Source organism: Cherax quadricarinatus, chromosome 15 (genome assembly GCF_038502225.1).
Source record: "Cherax quadricarinatus isolate ZL_2023a chromosome 15, ASM3850222v1, whole genome shotgun sequence".
Taxonomy (NCBI): Eukaryota; Metazoa; Arthropoda; class Malacostraca; order Decapoda; family Parastacidae; genus Cherax; species Cherax quadricarinatus.
This window is the reverse complement of record NC_091306.1, coordinates 381119-402040: the sequence shown is the minus strand read 5'-3', so window position 1 is coordinate 402040 and position 20922 is coordinate 381119. Positions and strand designations below refer to the sequence as shown.

The 20922-nt window shown below is 40.7% G+C and overlaps 1 protein-coding gene across 1 annotated transcript in view; it reads left to right on the top strand.

Annotated features, from left to right (window-relative positions):
* Positions 1–19599: 19599 nt before the first annotated feature.
* The window catches only part of 128up (GTP-binding protein 128up), a 71740-nt gene continuing 70417 nt past the window's right edge, over positions 19600–20922 (top strand). The window contains exon 1 of the mRNA XM_070085081.1: positions 19600–19760. Coding sequence (XP_069941182.1) covers positions 19722–19760 — 39 coding nt within the window. The 5' untranslated portion in view covers positions 19600–19721. The remainder of the gene's footprint in view (positions 19761–20922) is intronic.

The following is a 20922-nucleotide window of genomic DNA, read 5'->3' as shown; positions in this document are numbered from 1 at the left end:
GAGAAGAGGGTTAAGGATTCTAGAGAAGAGGCATTGAAAAGGTTAGTGATAAAGATGGAGAAGGCTGGGGATAGGGTTAGAGAACTAGCAAAGATTTTTGAAGAAAGGCAAGAAAGAGATAGGTGGGCGTTGACGAACTGGAAAACAGGATTAAGAGGGGATAGAGAATTGGATTAAGTGTTTGGCAAGAGGTATAGAAAACTAGATTAGTATGCGGAAGAGAGTAAATGAATGGAGGGAGATAGATGATGGTGACAAGAGAGAGAGGAAGGGAGAGAAGAGAGTACAAGAAAGGAGAACGGTGCATAATAATGTAAATGACAAGAGGAATGCCGTAGAGGTTGTAAGGATAGTGGGTATAGGAGGAAAGGGTGTAAAGGAAGAGATAGCAAGATAATAGGTGTAAAAGGGAGGGAGTTAGGGGGAGGAATGTGTACAGGAAGAAGGGTGGATAGGAAGGGAAACAAAAGCGTAGAATGAAAGAGGATGGAGGGGAATAGGGAAAAGAAACGGAACATTAATTAAATAAGACGATGTAATTGAAGACACGACGACAAAGAATTAAAATGGAAGGAAGGAATAGTGGAGCAAAGGACGGAAAGAAAGAGGGTTGATGGAAGAGGGTAAAGCAAAGTTGGTAAAATAAAGGTATAAAAAAGTTTAAAAGTTATGAGAGGGAGAGATGATTAAAATGGGTAGAAAGAGAATTGAAAAAGCTTAAAGGAAGAGGAGCTCAAATTTTAAATGGCCAAAGAAGTGAAAAGAAAATCAATGGAAGAGATGAAGAAAGAGAGTAATGGTACGGAAGGAGGAGTATCATTAAGTAGGAGACACACACACATGTATATATATATATATATATATATATATATATATATATATATATATATATATATATATATATATATATATATATATATATATATATATATAAACAAGTGATTTTGAATCATTAACAGAACTGCGGCTAGCCAGATTCGATCCTGCGTCACTATGCCCAGCTCCGTGAGAATAGGACAATGTACGCATCGCTCTATCCACTGGACCAGCAATCCTCAAACACCAGCCGGTGTGTGTGTGTGTGTGTGTTAGTTAACAGTTGTCAGTGGCACGTATCGATAGACACTTGGCCTGTTTTGTGTGTGTGTGTGTATGTGCTTGTGTACACACCCAATTCTCACCTAACTGTGTTTGCAAGGGTTGAGTCATGGATCCCAGCCTTGCCTCTTGTCTACTATGGATCGGCTTTACTGATTCCAGACCTTCATATCTCAATTATTCCTTCTCTTGAAAATCTGGAATGCTTTCCTCCGCCATCTCTTTGTCTGTCTCGTTCCTATTACTAACCAGAGATTGAAAAAGTATTTTCTAACTCCTCTGTGGCTCATCTACATATTCAGCTGTCAGCTATTTTCCCGACTCCCTCTACTCGCTTCTCAAACTGTCTTTCACTACCCAATGTCTAAACTCCCGAGAATTTTGTTTGTCGTGGAAATATCTTCCCAGGTTCACAACTGTAATTGTTATGGAATATCTTCCAGGTCCACAACTTTTCTTTGCCGTGGAAAATATCTTCCAGGTCCTCAACTTTTGCTTGTCGCGGAAAATATCTTCTAGGTCCACAACTCTTGTTTGTCTTGGGAATACCTTCCAGGTCCACAACTTTTCTTTGCCGTGGAAAATATCTTCCAGGTCCTCAACTTTTGTTTGTCGTGGAAAATATCTTCCAGGTCCTCAACTTTTGTTTGTCCTGGGAATATCCAGGTACTGGATTTATAAGTAGTTATTATTAGATTTATACATAGCAGGTATTGAATTTATAAGTAGCAGGTACTGGATTTATAAGTAGTTACTACTAGATTTATAAGTAGTTATTATTAGGTTTATAAGTAGCAGGTACTGTATTCGTAAGTAGTTACTACTACACTTATATGTAGTTGTTATTAGATTTGTAAGTAGCAGGTACTAGATTATAAATATCAGGTAATGGATTTATAAACAGTAGTTACTTGTTCTCTCTGGGCTGTAATACTGCTGTAGACTAACGGCTCCTTTCAAGGCAGACGATATTGCAGACCTGGAGAATATACAGAGAACTTTCACTGCACATATAAGCACAGTCAAGCACCTCAGTTACTGGGACCGTTTGAAGTTTCTTGACCTGGACTCCTTGAAACGCAGGCTAGAAAGACACATAAGTTACATCTGGAAACTCCTAGAGGGACTAATTCCAAATCTACACACAGAAATCACTCCCTACGAAAGCAAAAGATACATCAGGCGGTGCAACATCCCCCACTGAAAAGCACGGGTGCTGTGAGTTCATTAAACGATAATACAATAAGTGTCAGGGCCCCATGATTGTTCAACTGCCTCTCAGCATACATAAGGGGAATTACCAATAGACCCCTGGCTGCATGCAAGAGGGAACTGGACAGATACCTAAAGTCAGTGCCTGATTAGCTAGGCTGTGGTTCGTACGTCGGTTTGCATGCGGCCAGCAGTAACAGCCTGGTTGTTCAGACTCTGATCCACTGCGAGGCCTGGTTAAGGACCGGACCGCGGGGGCGTTGACCCCCAGAGAACCCTCCAAGTAGGCTCTATATGAAGCTGTGCTAAAATGGATTCAGAGCATCATGAGAAATTTAGAAAGATGTTGCAGTTATAATAATAATAATAATAATAATAATAATAATAATTAATAATAATAATAATAATAATAATAATAATAATATAATATCTTTATTTACTACAAGTACACGTACATGGTATACAGGCCTAGCTGACATCAGTGACATACTACTATATAGAAAGCCCCTTGTTATGCTCAGCATTTCGGGTAAATTAGGTCAGTGTCCCAGGATGCGACCCACACCAGTCGACTAACACCCAGGTACCCATTTTACTGATGGGGAACATAGACAAAAGGTGGAAAGAAACACGCCCAATGTTTCTACTCTGCCTGAGAATCAAACCCAGGCCCTCGCCGTGTGAAGCGAGGGCGTTAGCCACCAGACCACCAGCATCAAGGTATCCAAGCCTCCACCCACCCACCCCCTCTTCATCCCCTTTCCATCCTTCTTCCACCTTTCCATCCTCTTCTTCCATCTTTCCATCCTCTTCTTCCATGAAGGAACCCAGATATTAAAGAATAAAAAGGCACAATACCGAGATTGAAACAATACACAACCCTCACTCTGAAGACAAAATTATGACGACGTTTCGGCCCATCCTGGACTTGTTAATAATTATCCAAGTCGGACCAAAACGTTGTCATAAGTTTTAGTCTCCTAAGTGAGGGTTATCTGTGTAACCCAGATGTTGACAGACCTAAGACTCCACTAGCCATTTATAACACAAACTTAGTGTTCAAGGTGCCATGCTATGACACCGAAACGAAAAAAAACAAAACACCATATTCTGAGAAAGGTATCAAAGTACCAGAAAGACTGTTCAGACAAGTGAGAAAGACGTTCAGATCCCCGACCCAAGTAAGCAGGGTCCTGAAGCGCTGAAGCAGGAGTTTCTATACAAGGAATCGATAACCCCCGGACAGGTAACTGAATTTCCGATTTTTTTTACCTAGTTGGAGTGGTTTGTAAGTGAAGTGGTGGGCAGGAATATAGATTTCTGATGTTGAGCATCAGGAAGACATTACTGGGACTCTTAGATGATGTTAGGCTGGTTGTCTGTGCTTTGGGTGTTCTGTGTTCACCAGTGTGTCCGTATGTGTGTGTATGTTTGTGTGTGTGTGTGTGTGTGTGTGTGTGTGTGTGTGTGTGTGTGTGTGTGTGTGTTCAGTAGTGTTTGTTGGCTTACACAAGTGCTCATCAGAACACCAGTGGGTGGTCACAAATGCTCATGAGAACACCAGTGGGTGGTCACAAGTGCTCATCACAACACTAGTGGGTGGTCACAAGTGCTCATCAGAACACCAGTGGGCGGAAATAAGTGCTCATCAGGATACTAGTGGGTGCTCATAAGTGTTCTCAACCGTATCACTAAATGCTCAAAAATATTCATCAACACAACGGTGGATGTTCAGTGTGCTTAGTGTACGCGATGTCACTGACGGTAGTTCTTACTAAAGCGATGACTGGAATCCACTCGGTGCCAGCCAGCCCACCACACAGGTGTGCGCCGAGTTGGCTCTTATGAAATCGACGGCCAAATAAACTCCGTTAATGAATCCCATACCTAAACAGACCTTCACACGTAACAACAAAATGCAAGGAAGGAGAGAAAAGGTTTGTTCCCAAGGGCAACAGAAATAATGGAAAGACCAGAACGAGCCCCTGGCTTACCCAAAGGTGTAGGGAGGCAAAAACTAAGTGTACTAGAAAACAGAAAAAGTACAGAAGGCAAAGGACCCAGGAAAATAAGATTAGTCGAAGAACCAGAAACGAGTATGCACAGATAAGGAGGGAGGCCCAGCGACAGTACGAAAACAATATAGCATCGAAAATCAAGTCTGACCCAAAACTACTGTATAGCCACATTAGGAGGAAGACAACAGTCAAAGACCAGGTGTTCAGGCTGAGGAAAGAAGGTGGGGAACTCACAAGAAACGATCAAGAGGTATGTGTGGAGTTCAACATGAGATTTAAGGAAGTATTTTCAGTAGAGATAGAAAGGACTCTGGGAAGACAGCACAGAGGGGAACACCAACAGGGAATATACCAACAAGTGTTGGATGACAGTCGCACAACTGAGGAGGAGGTTCAGAAGCTAAGTGACCTTGATACCTCAAAGGCGATGGAACCAGACATCTCCCCGTGGGTCCTTAGAGAAGAAGCAGAGACGCTGTGTGTGCCACTAACCACAATCTTCAACACATCCCTTGAAACTGGGCAGCTACCTGAGGTTTGGAAGACGGCACGTGTAGTCTCCATTTTTAAGAAAGGAGATAAAAACGAGGCACTAAACTATAGACCAGTGTCACTGACGTGTATAGTATGCAAAGTCATGGAGAAGATTATCAGGAGAGTGGTGGAACACCTGGAACAGAACAAGATTATAAACGACAACCAGCACGGATTCATGGAAGGCAAATCCTGTGTCACAAACCTTCTGGAGTTTTATGACAAATTAACAGAAGTAAGACACGAGAGAAAGGGGTGGGTTGATTGCATTTTCCTGGACTGCAGGAAGGCCTTCGACACAGTTCCTCACAAGAGATTAATGCAGAAGCTGGAGGATCAGGCACGTATAACAGGAAGGGCACTGCAATGGATCAGAGAATACCTGACAGGGAGGCAACAACGAGTCATGGTACGTGATGAGGTATCACAGTGGGCGCCTGTGACGAGCGGGCTCCCACAGGGGTCAGTCTTAGGACCAGTGCTATTTTTGGTATATGTGAATGACGTGATGGTAGGGATTGACCCAGAAGTGCCCCTGTTCGCAGATGATGTGAAGTTAATGAGAAGAATTAAATCAGATGAGGATCATGCAGGACTTCAAAGAGACCTAGACAGGCTGGACACGTGGTCCAGCAACTGGCTTCTCGAATTTAACCCAGCCAAATGCAAAGTCATAAAAATTGGGAAAGGGCAAAGAAGACCGAAGACAGCGTATAGGCTAAGTGGACAAAGACTGCAAACCTCACTCAAGGAGAAAGATCCTGGGGTGAGCATAACATCGAGCACGTCTCTGGAAGCACACATCAACCAGATAACTGCTGCAGCATATGGGTGCCTGGCAAACCTGAGAATAGCGTTCCGATACCTTAATAAGGAATCGTTCAAGACACTGTACACTGTGTGTCAGGCCCATACTGGAGTATGCAGCACCAGTTTGGAACCCACACCTGGTCAAGCACATCAAGAAATTAGAGAAAATGCAGAGGTTTGCAACAAGGTTAGTTCCGGACCTAAGAGGAATGTCCTACGAAGAAAGTTTAAGGGAAATCGGCCTTACGACACTGGAGGACAGGAGGATTAGGGGAGACATGATAACGACATACAAAATACTGCGTGGAATAGATAAGGTGGACAGAGACAGGGTGTTCCAGAGAGGGGACACAGAAACAAAGGGATGTTAGGAAGTATTTCTTCAGTCATAGAGTTGTCAGGAACTGGAATAGTCTGGCAGATGATGTAGTGGAGGCAGGAACCATATATACATATACCATATACTTCTAAGACGAAGTATGATAAAGCTCAGGGAACCGAGAGGACCTAGTAGCGATCAGTGAAGAGGCGGGGCCAGGAGCTGAGTATCGACCCCTGCAACCACAATTAGGTGAGTACAGTTAGGTGAGTACTTAGTGTCCGGAAGTGTCGCACCGGCTAGTAGCTCTGTCTGCTTTGGACTAACTACAACTGGTGACACTTGCTGGCGTGAGGATGAATGAAAGTGGTCGTCAGTGGGAATATGGTATTTAACACCGAGATTATCATGACGAGCATCTTCATTCTCACAAGCAAAACAACCGATGAATTTATACGGTTCAAGAGCATAAGAACATAAAAAAATAGAGCAGGCCTATTGGCTCATACAAGGCAAGTCCTTATCAAAACCAAAAGTCTAATATTATGTTTAATTAAGTGAGAGATTTTAACGTCTGTCCTGTGGAATTAAAATATTCTTGAGGGCTGGTCACCTGGGGATACGGAGTACGAATGAATGATTTAGAAAACTAACAGGTTGATAAATGAGACACTTGTGGCATATTTAGATATCTTTATTCTAGAAACGTTTCCAGAATAAAGATACCCAAAAATTGCACAAGTATCTCATTTATCCTTAGGTAATATGCAGCCTTAATGAGTATTGAATGGTTGATTGGCTTTAAACCTATTAACTACGGGTTTTCATTGGCTAATTTGGCTCTCCTGACACCTGACTCGAGGCAAGACGAGGAGGAATGTCAGTAGAACTAATGAGAAATGCTTCCTGCATATGGAAAGGGAATGGAGAAATGTATGAAGAGGAGCCAAACAGGGAAGAGGGAGAGGGGGTGGGTGTACAGACAGAAAGGAAAAACTGGAAGATAATTAATCGAGGATACTCTGAGATGTTACTCATTTTAATGCATTTGAGGGAGTAAATATAACCCTTCCAAGGCTCCTGATCCAAGGAATTATTGAATCACGCCTGATTATCTCCCATTTTCCAGGTGATGTATGACCCCTACCAGTTTAGCGTGTCCTTATGAATGTAATAATAATAATAATAATAATAATAATAATAATAATAATAATAATAATAATAGATATTTTTTAAATAATGTATACCAACGGCAACTGTGAGTTACTCTTAGAAGTCACCATGACAAATCTCTTAAAATTGCCAGAAATACATTTTACAGTCCCGAAAAGGACAAAGAACCATATTCAAACAAGATATGTTGATTCTGCCATATTAGGCAAACTTTCTTGATATACTCTCTAAAGAGTATTCAAGTTGTAGATGAATGGTTCAGAGAACCGACAAGTTGATGAATTAGACACATGTGCAACCCACACCAGTCGACTAACACCCAGGTACCTATTTGCTGCTAGGTGAACAGGACAACGGGTGTAAGGAAACGTGTCGGAATGTTTCCACCCGCCGGGAATCGAACCCGGGCTCTCCTTGTGTGAAGCGGGAGTTTTAGCCACCAGGCTGGAATTTGTTTTATAAGAACATAAGAAAGAAGGAACACTGCAACAGGCCTACTGACCCATGCGGAGCAGGTCCATGTCCCCCCCCCGGATTAGCCTAATGACTCCCCCCGGATTAGCCCAATGACTCCCCCCGGATTAGCCCAATGACTCCCCCCCCGGATTAGAACAAGGAACCCCTCCGGATTAGCCCAATGACCCACCCAGTCTGGTCACCGCCACTCCAGGATGGAGCACGGCACCATACCCAGCAGCACAAGGTAGTCAGGTCCAACTCAAACCCACTCATGTATTTATCTAACCTATTTTTAAAACTACACAACGTTTTAGCCTGAATAACTGTACTCGGGAGTTTGTTCCACTCATCCAAGACTATTACCAAACCAGTGCTTTCCTATATCCTTCCTGAATCTGAAGTTTTCCAACTTGAAACCATTGCTGCGAGTCCTGTCTTGGCTGGAAATTTTCAGCACGCTATTTACATCTCCTTTATTTATTCCTGTTTTCCATTTATACACCTCGATCATATCCCCCCGAACTCTACACCTTTCTAGAGAGTGCAGATTTAGGGCCTTCAGTCTATCCTCATATGGAAGATTTCTGATACATGGGATCATCTTTGTCATCCTCTGTACGTTTTCCAGAGCATTTATATCCATTCTGTAATACGGTGACCAGAACTGAGCAGCATAGTCTAAATGAGGCCTAACCAAGAATATATAGAGTTGAAAAACAACCTGAGGACTTCTATTATTTATACTTCTAGATATGAAGCCAAGAATTCTGTTAGTTTTATTGCGAACACTAATGCACTGTTGTCTTGGTTTTAGATTACTACTTGTGGAAAATACTGTATATATTTTCCGGAAATACGGTAATTTATAGGTAAATAGATGCCCTATATTGTATTTTTAAAAGAAGTATATTATGGAAAATGGGAAACTGGACCTGCGCCTGCACAGACAGGAACAGTCGCCATTTTGGTTTTTGAATTGGATACAACGTTAGTGTAATGGGAAGGAATTTTCGTGCTCTAGAAGTTAAAATTGGGCTGACACCTCTCAAATAGGAGGCAAAATTGTTGGATGTGCATTCCTGGATAACTTGAGATATCAGGCGACAGGACAGGACAACTCCAGGAACCTCAGATAAGCTGTCTGATTTATGTTTAATTTCTGGCCAGTAAAATTTTCATAAATGTAGGAAAAAGGGGGGGTCCTGTATATGACACATTAATCTCCAGTCAAATTGGTGAGTGTTATGATTAAGATATTCTCTTTCTTTTATGTATATGTGTATCTATAATCATTTATTATTTTTAATATACCGTCCACAAATTTATATATTTACCAGCATTCCTGGTGTATGTATATTTCATGTAATTAACAGGTCCAGAGCAACTTGTGGATATAACAGTGGTAGGTATCGAAGGGGGACATTTTTTGCGACCTAGGTGTCCCAAATTCCTACTTGTCTAACTGATAAATAATAATTATCTATGTTCATTTATTGTTATGTAAATAATGATACATTCAGATAAATGCAATTTTCCACATTTAATTTGCCCGTTGGTCCTTCTTGAACCGGAGGTAATTAGTGAAGTCATTAATTAGTTAATTACTTAATAATTATATGTGAAATGACAGAAGGAGGTGGATGTTAAATTCACAAATTTACTTAATGTGTAGTGGATTATAATTATTACAATATTTATTTGAATAAGTCAAGTGTGGCTAAAGATTATATTAATGTGTATAAGTGTATGTGTAATTGATAAGCCAAGTGTAGCTAATTATATTAATGTGTATAATATTAATTTTGCAAACCCAAAGTGGCTAGGATTTATATTAATGTGTTTGTATAATATTAATTTGATAAGACAATTCTGGCCAAGATTTATATCAGTGTATTTGTAATTGATAAGACAAGTGTGGCTAAAGATTATAATGTGTATAATATTAATTTTGCTATGCCAAATTCTGACAAGGATTTATATTAATTTGTATAATAATTTTGATAAGCCAAGGCTGGCTAAAGGTTTGTACTCATGTACATTTAAAATTTATATTACAATCTTTTATATGTAATTGCTAAGCTCAAGTAGCTAGGATTTATTCAAAGGTAAGTAGTATCAGTGTTGTAAGTTGTAATCAGTGTTATTGATTGGGTTGACTTTAATAGATTGCATCATGGCTGAAATTGAGGAAATTAATGTAGAAGACAAACATATGGAATATAGAGCAAAGACAGCGTCATTGCAAGCTAGAAAGGGTCATGTAACCAAGGCATATAATAAATGTTTGGAATTAATGAATCAAGAAACTGAGAATACTGATGATTTAAAATTGTATTTAGATGCTTTAGGTAATAGATATGATTCATACAAATTATATTACAATAAATATGAAGGAGATTTGTTAGTAAACTCTGTAGATGAGACTGAAGTAGATCTCATGATTAATCAGTATTATGAATTAGAGGAAAAGATTCTTTCTTGTAAAAGTCAGGCCTTGAATAAATTAAAATGTGTAAACCAGGCAGTTAATCAGTCTGCTTCAACAAATAATATATCTTTGCCAAAACTCCCAGAATTATGTTTGCCTGTGTTTAATCCTGGTGAAAATTGGGAGGAATTTTGGTCAATTTTTAAAGCAGCTGTGCATGACAGGAGTGACCTAGCCTGTGTAACTAAAAATTATTTTATCTCAAAGGACAGGTAAGAGGAGATGCTCACATACTCATACAAGCCTTTCCCAATGTAGATGACTCTTACAAGGAAGCAGTTGACTTGTTGAAAGTCACTTATGGTAATATAGAACAAAGAAGGTTGGATCTAGTGAATATCATTGTTAATTTAAAATCTCCAGATTACACTTACAAAGGTTTACAGCAGTTTAGAGTTAAACTGGAGAGCACTCTCAAAACTTTAAGTAATAAATATAATCTGAAAGAATCAGACTGGTTATTGAGTGTCATGGTACAGAATAAATTAAGCTGTAAAACACTTGAATGAATCTCGAATAAATATCACAAGGGTTATTTTGGTCTGGAGGAAATAAGGCTAGGTCTACAAGAATTAATTGTGCAGTTGCAGACCAGCCAGCTAACTCATTTTAAAGATGCAACACATAATAACTTTGAAGTATCTGTCAAGTGTCACAAAGGGAAAAATTATCCCAATGTTAATAATCAAAATTCATTTCCTAAAAAGAGTTGCATAGGTGCATATCAAGTAGCAGGAATCAGAAATAATGATTCTCGACAAGGTAAGAAGAATAAGTACCCTCCTAAGAGTAGCCCAGTTAATAAGAAACCAGTCAGAGAAAAGAGAGATTGTCTTTTCTGCAAGGGTACTCATTTTTCTAAGAATTGCAATGCATACAATTCATGGAATGATAAAGTTGAAAGATTGGAGGAACTTGACAGATGTATCAGGTGTTTAGGTAATCACAATGTAAAGGATTGTCATGCCAAATTAAACAACTGTTATCAATGTCACAAAGGAAGACACCATATAGTCATGTGTAAGGGTCTATATGACAATGTTGATAAGATAAGATAAGATAAGATAAGATTTCGTTCGGATTTTTAACCCCGGAGGGTTAGCCACCCAGGATAACCCAAGAAAGTCAATGCGTCAGCGCAATTGGGGGCAATTGGGCTAATCCGGGGGGGTTCATTGTTCTAATCCGGGGGGGGGGAGTCATTGGGCTAATCCGGGGGGAGTCATTGGGCTAATCCGGGGGGAGTCATTAGGCTAATCCGGGGGGGGGGACATGGACCTGCTCCGCATGGGTCAGTAGGCCTGTTGCAGTGTTCCTTCTTTTTTATGTTCTTATAAAACAAATTCCATTGATAATAATGATAATGTTGACAATCCTGACACAACAGTAGCTAATTTAAAAATTGCTGCTAATGTTAACAATGATGGTTTTGCTGAAGTAGCCTTACCTGTGTTACAGGTAAAAATTGATGATAAAAGGCATAAATCAAAAAATGTAAATGCATTATTGGACCAGGGATCCCAGCGTACTTTCATAAGACGTAAATGCCTTGATGGTATGAAAGTACAGATGGGAGATCCCACAACTTTAAAATTATCTGGTTTTCTCTCAGATAAAAGGGCTCAATTGTATGACACTGTTTATGTAACTGTCAGGTTGGGCAATGAGAAAAAACGTGTTAATGCAGTAATTGTAGATAGACTTCCAGAGAAAATATCTACAGTAGGGCTTAGTTTTAGCAGTAAAGGTCGAGAACCAAAACCTAGTCATTGTGGTAGTCTACAAGCCTCCGGATGCAACATCCCAGCAATTCCAGGAACAGCTGTTAAAAATTGACCACTGTCTGGAAAATCTTCCAGCTCCTGCACCCAACATCTTGCTCTGTTCCACAAGGCACAGTACTCGCTCCCATCTTGTTCCTCATCCTCATATCCGACATAGACAAGGATGTCAGCCACAGCACAGTGTCTTCCTTTGCAGATGACACCCGAATCTGTATGACAGTGTCTTCCACTGCAAACACTGCAAGGCTCCAGGCGGACATCAACCAAATCTTTCAGTGGGCTGCAGAAAACAATATGAAGTTCAACGATGAGAAATTTCAGTTACTCAGATATGGTAAACACGAGGAAAGTAAATCTTCATCAGAGTGCAAAACAAACTCTGGCCACAAAATAGAGCGAAATACCAACGTCAAAGACCTGGGAGTGTTCATGTCGGAGGATCTCACCTTCAAGGACCATAACATTGTATCAATCGCATCTGCTAGAAAAATGACAGGATGGATAATGAGAACCTTCAAAACTAGGGAGGCCAAGCCCATGATGACACTCTTCAGGTCACTTGTTCTATCTAGGCTGGAATATTGCTGCACACTAACAGCACCTTTCAAGGCAGGTGAAATTGCTGACCTAGAAAATGTACAGAGAACCTTCACAGCGCACATAATGGAGATAAAACACCTCAATTACTGGGAGCGCTTGAGGTTCCTAAACCTGTATTCCCTGGAACGCAGGCGGGAGAGATACATGATTATATACACCTGGAAAATCCTAGAGGGACTAGTACCGAACTTCCACACGAAAATCACTCACTACGAAAGCAAAAGACTTGGCAGACGATGCAACATTCCCCCAATGAAAAGCAGGGGTGTCACTAGCACGTTAAGAGACCATACAATAAGTGTCAGGGGCCCGAGACTGTTCAACTGCCTCCCAGCATACATAAGGGGGATTACCAACAGACCCCTGGCAGTCTTCAAGCTGGCACTGGACAAGCACCTAAAGTCGGTTCCTGACCAGCCGGGCTGTGGCTCGTACGTTGGTTTGCGTGCAGCCAGCAGCAACAGCTTGGTTGATCAGGCTCTGATCCACCAGGAGGCCTGGTCACAGACCGGGCCGCGGGGGCGTTGACCCCCGGAACTCTCTCCAGGTAAACTCCAGGTAAAGCTACAGAAAGACTTTCACATAATGTAAATTTAGCACCTTCTGGGGTAAGTGATGATTCTGTAGGCCCAATAAATATTTTGATAGGTAGTGACTATTATGCCTCCTTTGTAAAGGGTATGGTAAAGAAATGTGTCACCCTTTTGAAGACTGCAGGAGGCCATGTAATGTATGGTAGGATTCCTCGTAATAATAATTCATGACTAGAGGAAACTACAAATACCATAACTGTGTGTCTTACACATGAAATCGTACCCCAGTATAATTCTTCCATAGAGGATGGTGTTGAGCCAGTGCATAAATTGTGGGAATTAAACAGCATTGGAATAAATGTAAATGAAGAAAGTCCAGACGATTTTTTTTACTCAGGAGCAATACCTGAGAGATGTAAAATTTGAATCTGTACAATACTGGGTACGACTTCCGTGGAGACTGAACCATCCAGAATTGCCCACTAATTACAGAATGGCATATGGACAGTTAAAGGCTCAGCTCTGCGAACTGAGTAAGACACCAGAATTGTTAACTGCCTATAATTATATAATTGCTAACAATTAATTAATAAATTTATAGAAGAGGTACCTCCTGAGCAAGCCAAAATTGATGGTCACTATTTGCTACATCACGGAGTGAAGAAGGATTCTAAGATCACTCCTTTGAGGATTGTGTTTAATTGTAGTGCCAGGAGTAACAAAAATGTACCTAGTTTAAATGACTGTTTGATGACAGGTCCGTCGTTGACGGAAAAATTAGGAGATATCTTATTAAATTTCAGAGTGAAGCATTATGCCTTTACGGCTGACATAGGTAAAGCTTTCCTAAGAGTGGGTTTACAAGAGGCTGACCGGGATTGTACCCACTTCTTATGGCCTGAGAATCCTATTGACCCACTTAGCCCTCTGAAAACCTTTCGCTTTAGGACCGTATTATTTGGTGCTACATCCAATCCGTTCCTACTTCAAGCGACGATAAATGCACACCTTAAATGTATGGAAAGTCCATTGAGTAAAGTAATGAGCAAACAATTTTATGTGGACAATTTCCTGGGTGTGACATCAACTGAAGAGGAACTGTTAATGACTTATGGAGAGGCTAATAAAATAATGCAAAGTGCAAATATGTCTCTGAGGGAATGGAATAGTAATTTGTCCAAATTAAAGGACAAAATAAGTAAAGATTACCCTGGAGATGAAGTGCCAAAATGTAGTAATGTATTGGGTTTAACTTGGGATACTGAGAGAGATTTGTTAATGTTAAAACCTAATAATTACAGTATGCCCAATAAATTAACTAAGAGAGTTTTGCTTGCTGAAGTTTCCAAATGTTTTGATCCACTAGGTTTAGTGTTACCCCTTACTATAAGAGGGAAATTATTAATTCAGGAAGCATGGAAACTTAAATGTGCTTGGGATGAAATTCTACCTGAGGAATTCATTAACAGGTGGGATGAATTAATTGGTGATTATGAGAAAATTCCAATGTTGGAGTTCCCATGCCAGGTGGCCAATCCAAATGGGAAAAATGTACTCCACATTTTTTGTGATGCTTCAAAATTGGCATATGGAGCAGTTGCTTACCTTCAATGTAATAGTGTTATTTCTCTTGTTATGTCTAAGGCTAAAGTGTCTCCAATTAAATCACGTACCTTACCTCAGTTGGAATTAACAGCCATTTATGTAGGTGTCAAATTAGCTAATTATATAAGAAATAAGTTGCAGGAGATAAATATTAGCGACACTATAATTTGGCCTGATAATGAGGTATCCTTACAATGGATTCGTAATGGAAACAGTAAAATTGTGTACGTACAAAACAGAGTCGCTGAAATTAATCAGATGCAAGAGAAGTATAATAGTTTGGGTCAGCATGTGTTAACATTTAATCATATACCTGGTGAGGAGAATCCAGCTGATTTCTTGTCTTGAGGTTTACCTTATGCTAAATTTGTAAATGCTGTATCATGGTTTAAAGGACCGAGCTGGTTGGTAAATAAAGCTAATTGGCCTGTACAAAAGGCGTATATTGCTCCTGTTGAAATTACTGTGACCACCGCTCCAATAGTTTGTCCTTCTTTATCCATTGATATAAATAGGTATTCTTCTTTACCCAAACTGATCAATGTAACTAAGTTGGTGTTTGAATTTCTAAACAAGATAAATATTTCATATAAGTTTTCACATCCTCTTGAATATTGGATAAAGAGGGTACAGGAGGAAATCTATGGAAGTGAGATTAAATTGATGATGGAAAGAAAAATTGTGAAAGGTTCCATAATAGAGAAATTTGGGCTGTATTTAGAGAGCAATGTAATTAGGTGCAGAGGTAGGTTACAAAATGCTGAATTGGGTGATTATGCTAAACACCCTATCTTACTGCCCAAAACTCATCATCTAACAAATTTAATTGTTCTAAATGCCCATAAAAATGTAATGCATGGTGGGGTACAAGATACCTTAAATTGTATTAGGGAAACTTTCTGGATTCCACAAGGACGGCAAAGTGTAAAAAGGGTGATTAAATCTTGTGTAATATGTCGCCGTGTGGATGCCAGATCCTATATGTACCCAGGTCTTCCACCATTGTCAAATGAGCAATTTGAGTTGTTTAGCAACGAACTCCGGCCGGCCGCAGTGTGGAAAATACTGTATATATTTTCCGGAAATACGGTAATTTATAGGTAAATAGATGCCCTATATTGTATTTTTAAAAGTAGTATATTATGAAAAATGGGAAACTGAACCTGCGCCTGTGCAGACAGGAACAGTCGCCATTTTGGTTTTTGAATTGGATACAATGTTAGTGTAATGGGAAGAAATTTTCGTGCTCTAGAGGTTAAAATTGGGCTGACACCTCTCAAATAGGAGGCGAAATTGTTGGATGTGCATTCCTGCATAGCTTGAGATATCAGGCGACAGGACAGGACAACTCCAGGAACCTCAGATAAGCTGTCTAATTTATGTTTAATTTCTGGCCAGTAAAATTTTCATAAATGTAGAAAAAAGGGGGGTCCTGTACATGACACATTAATCTCCAGTCAAATTGGTGAGTGTTATGATTAAGATATTCTCTTTCTTTTATGTATATGTGTATCTATAATCATTTATTATTTTTAATATACAGTCCACAAATTTATATATTTACCAGCATTCCTGGTGTATGTATATTTCATTTAATTAATAGGTCCAGAGCAACTTGTGGATATAACAGTGGTAGGTATCGAAGGGGGACATTTTTTGCGACCTAGGTGTCCCAAATTCCTACTTGTCTAACTGATAAATAATAATTATCTATGTTCATTTATTGTTATGTAAATAATGATACATTCAGATAAATGCAATTTTCCACACTACTAACCAGAACTCCTAAATCCTTTTCGCAATCAGTAGTATTAAGATCTACATTATTTAGTTTATATGTGGCATGGTTATTTAACTGTCCAACATTTAGAACTTTGCATTTGTCAATATTAAACTGCATCTGCCACTTCTCCGACCATTGCATCAGTCTATTCAAATCATCCTGGAGTGTACTCTGATTAAGTTTTAATTTCCTCATGTTTACTATATCGGAGTAATTGAAATTTCTCATCGTTGAACTTCATATTGTTTTCTGCAGCCCATTGAAAGATTTGGTTGATGTCCGCCTGGAGCCTTGCAGTGTCTGCAATGGAAGACACTGTCATGCAGATTCGGGTGTCATCTGCAAAGGAAGACACGGTGCTTTAGCGGCAAGTCGAAGGGCAACACCAATGCAGATGGTCTGTGGGTCGAGCCGTGTGCGAAGGCTGTAGTTGGGACCAGCTAACAGAAAGTCCACCTCTGGTGTAAATTGTGGGACCCATAGCCTCTGAGAAGTGGATAAAAAGACTTCAAGGAAGAATATTGGATTGCTTCCTGAAGCCATTTATGAATATTCCACTTCCCCTACCACTCCATCTTTTCATTCTTTTTTTACCAATAAGTATATTTTATTACATAACATGTTAACAAAAGATTTACAATAGTTAGTTTAATATGTTTATTATGCACCCCATACCCATCCTGTGGGCGGTAGTCAAAAGATTACAGAGGTACATAATTGGTCCAGGGACTGGACTCCAAAGTTTTGATAACTGAGCAAGTTACAGAGGTAATGAATTCACAATTTACAAAGGTAATGAACTCACAAATTACAAAGGTAATGAACTCCAGGTAGGTCTAGTCACAATCATGACAAGTTACAAAGGTATTTACAGATTACAGAGGTACGTAATGGGTCCAGGGACTGGGCCCCAAAGTTTTGATGGCTGAACTAGGTACAAGGTAATGAACTCACAAGTTACAAAGGTAATGAATACTGTAAGAATGGTTACTTACGTTTATACATGGCTACAATCATGAACAAATTATAGTGTAATGAGCAATTCACACTTCCACACCCGGTCACAACTGTAATGAGTTATTGGTGCAAATATTGATTGTTGAGTCACACACACACACACACACACACACACACACACACACACACACACACACACACACACACACACACACACACACACACACACACACATACAAATTCATACACACACACACACACATAAACACACACACACACACATAAACACACACACACACACACATACACAAACTCATACACACACACGCACACACACTCATACACACACACACACACACACCCACTCATAAACACACACACACACACTCATACACATACACACGCACACATAAACACACACACAAACACACACACACACACACACACACACACACCTGACAGGGAGGCAACAACGAGTCATGGTACGTAATGATGTATCACAGTGGGCACCTGTGACGAGCGGGGTCCCACAGGGGTCGGTCCTAGGACCAGTGCTATTTTTGGTATATGTGAACGACATGACGGAAGGGTTAGACTCAGAAGTGTCCCTGTTTGCAGATGATGTGAAGTTAATGAGGAGAATTAAATCTGATGAGGACCAGGCAGGACTTCAAAGAGACCTGGACAGACTGGACACCTGGTCCAGCAAATGGCTTCTCGAATTTAATCCTGCCAAATGCAAAGTCATGAAGATAGGGGAAGGGCACAGAAGACCACAGACAGAGTATAGGCTAGGTGGCCAAAGACTGCAAACCTCACTCAAGGAGAAAGATCTTGGGGTGAGTATAACACCGAGCATGTCTCCGGAAGCACACATCAATCAGATAACTGCTGCAGCATATGGGCGCCTGGCAAACCTGAGAACAGCATTCCGACACCTTAGTAAGGAATCATTCAAGACACTGTACACCGTGTATGTCAGGCCCATACTGGAGTATGCAGCACCTGTTTGGAACCCGCACTTGATAAAGCACGTCAAGAAACTAGAGAAAGTACAAAGGTTTGCAACAAGGTTAGTTCCAGAGCTAAGGGGAATGTCCTATGAAGAAAGATTAAGGGAAATCGGCCTGACGACACTGGAGGACAGGAGGGTCAGGGGAGACATGATAACGACATATAAAATACTGCGTGGAATAGACAAGGTGGACAAGGACAGGATGTTCCAGGGAGGGGACACAGAAACAAGAGGCCACAATTGGAAGTTGAAGACACAAATGAGTCAGAGAGATAGTAGGAAGTATTTCTTCAGTCATAGAGTTGTAAGGCAGTGGAATAGCCTAGAAAATGACGTAGTGGAGGCAGGAACCATACACAGTTTTAAGACGAGGTTTGATAAAGCTCATGGAGCGGGGAGAGAGAGGGCCTAGTAGCAACCGGTGAAGAGGCGGGGCCAGGAGCTAGGACTCGACCCCTGCAACCACAAATAGGTGAGTACAAATAGGTGAGTACACACACACGCACACACACACACACAGGAACCATACACAGTTTTAAGACGAGGTTTGATAAAGCTCATGGAGCGGGGAGAGAGAGGGCCCAGTAGCAACCGGTGAAGAGGCGGGGCCAGGAGCTAAGACTCGACCCCTGCAACCACAAATAGGTGAGTACAAATAGGTGAGTACACACACACACACACACACACAGGAGCTCGGACTCGACCCCCGCAACCTCAACTAGGTGAGTACACACACACACACACACACACACACACACACACACACACACACACACACACACACACACACACACACAAGGGGACAGTTGGAAGCTGAAGACAGATAAATCACAGGGATGTTAGGAAGTATTTCTTCAGCCACAGAGTAGTCAGTAAGTGGAATAGTTTGGGAAGCGATGTAGTGTAGGCAGGATCCATACATAGCTTTAAGCAGAGGTATGATAAAGCTCATGGCTCAGGGAGAGTGACCTAGTAGCGATCAGTGAAGAGGCGGGGGCCAGGAGCTCGGACTCGACCCCCGCAACCTCAACTAGGTGAGTACACACACACACACACACACACACATGCACACATGTGGTAATGCTTTATTTACAGCTAGCAAAGTCAGGGTATTTCTCCAGAATGGTCTGCAATATACCACTGCAATATACCAGATTTACAATATAAATTGTATTTGTTGCGCGTGGTGTTGTTGACTTGTGTGATAATGTTATGAAGAAGAACACCAGGTGGCAGTGTTGTGATGACAACAAGTGTGGCTGCGGCATGTGTCTTGCTGCTGCTGCTGCCTCACTCAACACCACATATTGCATCTCTCTAACACTACACAACCATGAGTATATTGCAGAAAATAGCCGACATCGAGGCGGAGGTTAGTCACACTTATTTTGTTTCACTTGATTCTATTAACTAGAAATTTTAGTGTATATTTGTCTTACACTGTCATTAGGCTTTTGCTTAATGTAAGAGTTGTTATTTAGTAAGTTTATTTAAGTACACTTACACATAAGTACAATTATCATACATGGTAATATATGTACATTATCTAGGATACCCCCCTCCCCCCAAAAAAAAGAAGTCAGTGACTTCCATTTGGGTTATTTAAGGGAGGTTACTTGACCCAGGTGAAGGGTTCTTGATCCAAGGAACTGAACCTTCCCTTCCCTTCCTTAGATCGAACTTGACTATCTCCCAGTTCCCCAGTCGCTTTCACCCATGAATAATTTATTTATGCTTCACACCTAATTTGAAACTATACAATGGTTATGGATATTAAATTTGATAGACTTTATTTAAAATATCCCAGTAAAGTCAGTGTGACTTATTCCCAGTGGGATCTTTGTGTTATCTATTTGTCTAGTCATAAATCTTACATATCTAACTTTTTTGGGTTATGCTAGATAATTTACACAGATGGTGCCTCTCAATTACCAATCCCCATTTTGCAAATAATAAATTTGTCCACCAATGCCTCTAGTATATATATTGCCAGCTGCTAAGGCCCCCAAGGAATGTTCCTTGATGTTGGTGAGGGGCTTTTGATCTAAAGAATTGGATCTGTGCTCCAAGTCCCTGAATTAAGCTTGAATACCTTCCACATCCCCCTCCCCCCCACAGGCACTGCATAATCCTGTGGGTTTAGCACTCCCCCTTGATTATAATAATAATAATAATAATGTCAGCTGATAATCTTAGACCAGCATGTTGTACTGTCATGGATGTTCTTAGCAGCAAACAACATCCAATGTCTTCTCTTATACATTTTGGTATCTAATCTTTTTTATAAGGTGTCTTGACTATCATTACCTGGAGTTTACCTGGAGAGAGTTTCGGGGGTCAACGCCCCCGCAGCCCGGTCTGTGACCAGGCCTCCTGGTGGATCAGCGCCTGATCAACCAGGCTGTTGCTGCTGGCTGCACGCAAACCAACGTACGAGCCACAGCCCGGCTGATCAGGAACTGACTTTAGGTGCTTGTCCAGTGCCAGCTTGAAGACTGCCAGGGGTCTGTTGGTAATCCCCCTTATGTGTGCTG